This window comes from Limulus polyphemus, unplaced genomic scaffold, assembly GCF_000517525.1.
Source record: "Limulus polyphemus unplaced genomic scaffold, Limulus_polyphemus-2.1.2 Scaffold3210, whole genome shotgun sequence".
Taxonomy (NCBI): domain Eukaryota; kingdom Metazoa; phylum Arthropoda; class Merostomata; order Xiphosura; family Limulidae; genus Limulus; species Limulus polyphemus.
The window spans coordinates 127,443-132,568 of NW_013668820.1; the positions used below are offsets into that span (position 1 = coordinate 127,443).

General features: G+C 31.0%; 1 protein-coding gene across 1 annotated transcript; it reads left to right on the forward strand.

Annotated features, from left to right (window-relative positions):
- The first annotated feature begins 546 nt into the window (after positions 1-546).
- LOC111088144 (UPF0739 protein C1orf74 homolog) lies at positions 547-2,706 on the forward strand. Its single transcript, XM_022397293.1, has one exon. The coding sequence runs from the start codon at positions 651-653 to the stop codon at positions 1,464-1,466; it is 816 nt and encodes a 271-aa protein (XP_022253001.1). The 5' UTR covers positions 547-650; the 3' UTR covers positions 1,467-2,706.
- The last annotated feature ends 2,420 nt before the right edge of the window (positions 2,707-5,126 follow it).

Genomic DNA, 5,126 nt, shown 5'->3' on the forward strand with positions numbered 1-5,126 from the left:
ATTCGACTTTTGAAAAATGTATAGGTTTTGGTATAGCACATGTGAAAACAATGGAGATCCTATGATTCGATTAAAGAATCTGAGAGATATGTTATTATTGCTGTATATATATATATATATATACATTCTCCATTTCCTGGTTATCATCATGTATGGCTTAAGCCTATATTATTTCTATTTTCGTGCATATCAACTGAATGTATCATACAAGTTTCTCATATCTATGTAGTTTTGAGTACATTTTACTTCACCATATCGTAATATGTTTTCATATTTTTATTATTAATATTCTTTTGAATTATTCAAACGTAACAGCAAGTCTTAAAATTGTTTTGCTTAATACAAACGACTTTCCTTATTTGAGAGAAATGAATAAGATGTTTTTCATTTTTATCAAATTAAAAACATGTTCATGTATCGAAAAAAAAAATCTCTTGAAGTTTATTAAATATAACCATTTAAACGTGGTCTTTTGAGTTACAAGCATCGTAAAAAATAATAATAATTGAGAAACCACTGTCCAGAGGGAGCCTTATCACACAATCGTGCTTTTTTATTCAGGTTAAAAGTGTTCAGAGTTGCTTTGGCTTGTTTATGTATGGTAAAGTCGTTAAATATGTGTATAAAATTATAGGTATTCATTAAATATTATGGAAGATTTTCAGAAATCTGAACTACGCATATTTTCTAAACGTATACGTTCTCACAGTTTTCGTATTGAATTAGACATATTATCTGTCATACATGGTCTGAGACCCGCCTATTTGTGGGATAAATGCCTCGCTTCGCCTGAAGAGATACAGAATTTCGTCAGGGCGTTCACTGGCCGTTTCAGTACTTCTAGTTGTAAATATAGGTACAAGATATTGGACGTTTTAGTGTTGGAAGAGTCAGTGTTTGTGGTTAACTTAGAAGCGTTAATTGACCATTTAGGACGTTTAGTCAATGATTCCAGTTTTCCATTTATCGATGTATCATTCCACCTACAAAAACCTGCATTAGTTTCAGCTGGTCAAAGTCTTACAATGAATGTCATACAAAATGTTGAAAACGAACTGAGAAAGTATTGGGAGATACAGCAGCAAACTGAATCTAGCCATGAACCTTCAATAATAAAGCTTAGTTGTGATACTTTATGGAACTTGACAGCATTATTTGGTATTTTGTTAAACTTCCCAGTGATTTATTGGTACAATTTAGAGACCCAAAGAAAAGGTGATAATTGCTTAGGAATGACTACCCTTAGAGTACATCACATATTTGGCCAAATAAATTTCATGGGAAGTTTAATACATCATGAAATTTTGTCATTTAGCATACCCAAATGTGTTCATTCACAAATTCAACAAAAGATATGTATGTGGTTTTTTATGCTTAAAAATATTGTATCAAGTTTATGCTGTGCATGTTTTGAAGATATTGAGCTTATTAGTGAGGAAAAGGTTTTGCCCGCTGTTGCCTTATAAATTGATGTATGAATTGAAAAGTATGTAACTACTATTTTGATGTTAGTTATTTCAAAGTGTAGTATGTGTGTTTTGTAATACAAATTTGTGAAACCTAAAGGTTTCAAAAATTTTAATTAACAGCATCTACCGCATCACCAATTAAATTATTCTGCATGTTTATAATTTACAGAACGTAATTATGCCAACAAGCAAGTATAGTACTACTGTAAGTACTACTACTAGCCCTAATGTAGCCACAATTGCAAAACATTGACTGAAAGTTTTGTTATTATTACCTAGAGAGTAAGTCTTTTTTTTCCTACTTTCAATATGATTTTTTAACTGTATAATTTCACTGTTCAGTTTAATCCAGCTTTTAACAGTTTAGAATACAGCCTTACATAGTTTTCTTGTACCCTAAAGAAAACACGTACTAGCCTTTCATCATAATTCAAATTTTCTTAAAGATGTAATTTTAGTTGCTTTTCTATTCACTGTTTATGTCGTATTGATTCCTTCTTGTAAAACAGAGAACAAACTTGAATCCAGCAACATAGATTAAGCTTAATCAAAATAATATAAAGTGAGAATAACTTTCTTATTCTTTAAACTCAAAATTATCATAAGTAGACTACAGAACACTGTCAGTTTTTCATCATATTGAAATCACTAAACCTAAAGTTTCAGGAGTTTAAAAGTGATCCTACATTATTTCTTCTCTTCCACACCCCAAGTGGGTTACTTTATACTTGAAACTTATTTTGCACATTCCAACCAATGACTAGCTAATTCCTTTTGATGTAAAGGAATATTTTCCATGATATTAACAGTTTGAATCTTCTTGCTTATCATTGATGAATTTAGAAATTCTAACATTAAAATTGTTGACATAAACAGTTAATAACAAAGTCCCTAGGTATACCCTTGTTTGTGAGGATTTTCTTTAGTCTCAAGCAACTTATAAAAGTAAAAAACCCCAGTATTTCATTATTGCATTTCTTAGAAGTTTTTGGGTAAATCTCATCAAGGTCAGAATCACTGCTCTCTTCTCAATGTGTAGAACAACCAAATAGTTGATCTCTTATTCAAATGATCATTTGACAAAAGTCTGTATTTGTGTGTTAATTTATAACTGGTAAACTGTTGGACTGATTGCCACCAAACCTGATGTATTCTTAGACCCTCACAAGGTAATGACACACCCCCTACAAAGTTTTCTCCATGCATTGAATGGATATGTCAGCTAGTATATAATATTGAAACAAAATTAAAATGTAATAAATCTGCTTTTACTACTTGCACCCTGGATCATCAACTGGGAGTTGGTTATATATTATTGGAGTACCAGAACATAAACTTACTGTCAACTGGTGTACATTCCTAATCATCATAGACTGTTCAAGTACTGGCACTAACAGCTAAGTACTAAGTATCATAAAATAATTTAAAGAAGTTACTGAGAGTAAAAATGAACATGGACAACAGAGGATAAGACATGACACTTGATTAAAACAAGAAAAGATGTAAATAAATTAAGGTTTTAGGTTATTTAACAAAATATGTATTACACACAAATAAAAATAAAGGTGCTGAGTTCTTTACTGTGATACTTGTCAGCTTCAATATTGCTAGGAGTTAACTAGCTGCTGGGGCAGAAGGAATAACATGTTTTCATCAAGCAAGAGACTGAAGGAATGTGTCTTCCACACTGTTAAGTCACCCCAAAGGTCTAGTGCAGTATCCAAATATGCTATATTACCAGGGGTGAAATTCTGCCAGTACTCACTGATACAGAGTACCAGAACTTATTTTCTAAGGTGGTACTATTTGAAGTGCTATGTCATTTTTTATGTTTATACATTTTTTTTTGTTTTCAAAACAGATCCACTTCACTCAGCTGAGAACTTCTACTTTTTTTGGAGAATTTCACCCCTGTATATTACCTGTGTGAATGATCATTTGAATTCTACATATTCAAGGGGAGGATTTAACTCCTTAGTCATACTAACTTGTACAAACATCTGTACCACTCCTTTCCTTACACTTTATAAGAATGATGAAATAAAAGAATGACTAAGAAAGTATAAGCTTTATAGAATGGATTCTTTGATATGTAACTTTATCCTAAGGTGAGAGTTATTGGTTAATGCGAGCTTACAACTGTACCCATTCTGTTCACAAGGGTAACTAACTGTAGAAATTTCTTTAATAAAGATATATTCTTTTTCTAGTTATAGAAAAGTATAAATTATAACAGCTTTCTACTGCTAGACCCAGACTTTACAATCATAGGAACACTTGTGTCTTAAACCTCCTCTGCCAATTACCTAAAAAAAAAAGAATGAAGACAAATATTAATAAGTTTGAAAAGTATTTTGCTATACATGCTAAACGAATGTAATATCCTGCTTCATGAATATCAGGCTCATCGTGTAATACATATTTGCAAAGATTAAGACATATTTATGACTACTGTCATTTTGGTCACAATAATTATCCATTGGATACAGGACATCACAACAAAAAATAAAGAAAAACATTTCAAAATATAATTTAATAAAGATTATATTCATTTCTGGTTACAAAAAGGTAAAATTATAAATTTTCAAATGCTACACTATATGAAAGAATAAGAATATTTCTTGATATTTTAGGGACAGAACAGTTATGGGGAAAATAGCATTTACTGTTGAAACTTAAAACATGCTGAACTTTCTTTAAAAAAATAAAACATAATTTTAAGATACTTGTAATTTTATGAATTCAAAAGATTTGTTAAAAACATTACAACAAAATTGGTGCTACTATAGCATGTGGTCTACAAAGATATTTACACTATAGCATGCAGTCTACACAGATACTATCATCATAAGCATTTTAACTTTTGTTTATTTGCAATTGTTTCCATTTATTATAAATAACACTTTTAAAGTATAAAATACCATTACATAGTGTTCTGGGAGCAAATATAATCGGAATGAAATAAATTCCAACAGTCAAAACTAGAACAATTATAACCTAAACTTAAGGTACTGTTTTTGGAACACACAACTTATTAAATTATTATTATTTGATGAACAAAAATGTTAACTTTACTAATTTTGGTTTGTTTATGTTAGTATTATGAAAACAATGTTATGTTCACTGCATAAGTTAAATAAAAAAGATTACTAAGTAAATGGTATTTCATGCTTACAAGGTAGAAGACAACTAGCAATTTGAACATGTTTCTGAATGACATAAAAAGGGCTCTTTCAAATGAGAGTGATCTGTATTCCATGGAAGAACAAGTTAAGCAGCTGAGCAATTTGTGGAGCCCCCCAGTGGTATGTCTGCAGACTTATACTGTTAGAAACCAGGTTTCGATACCCGTGGTGGGCAGAGCACAGGATTCAGCGCGCGACTTAGACGAATGAAATTAAAACTGGTAGCTACACTTGTAGCATTGATAACACTTTTACAGCAAATATTCATTCATTAGTTAGCTACACTGTGTATTTTGTTTTACTCTCCACCATACCCCTAGGTTGAACAAAAATCGCGGCCTGACTAATTAATGAATGAATATTTGCTGTAAAATTATTATCAATGCGATAAGTGTAACTACCAGTTTGACCGCCAATTTTGATTTAATTCATTTAAGTCGCACACTCGATCCTTTTTTCTTCACACCTAAGG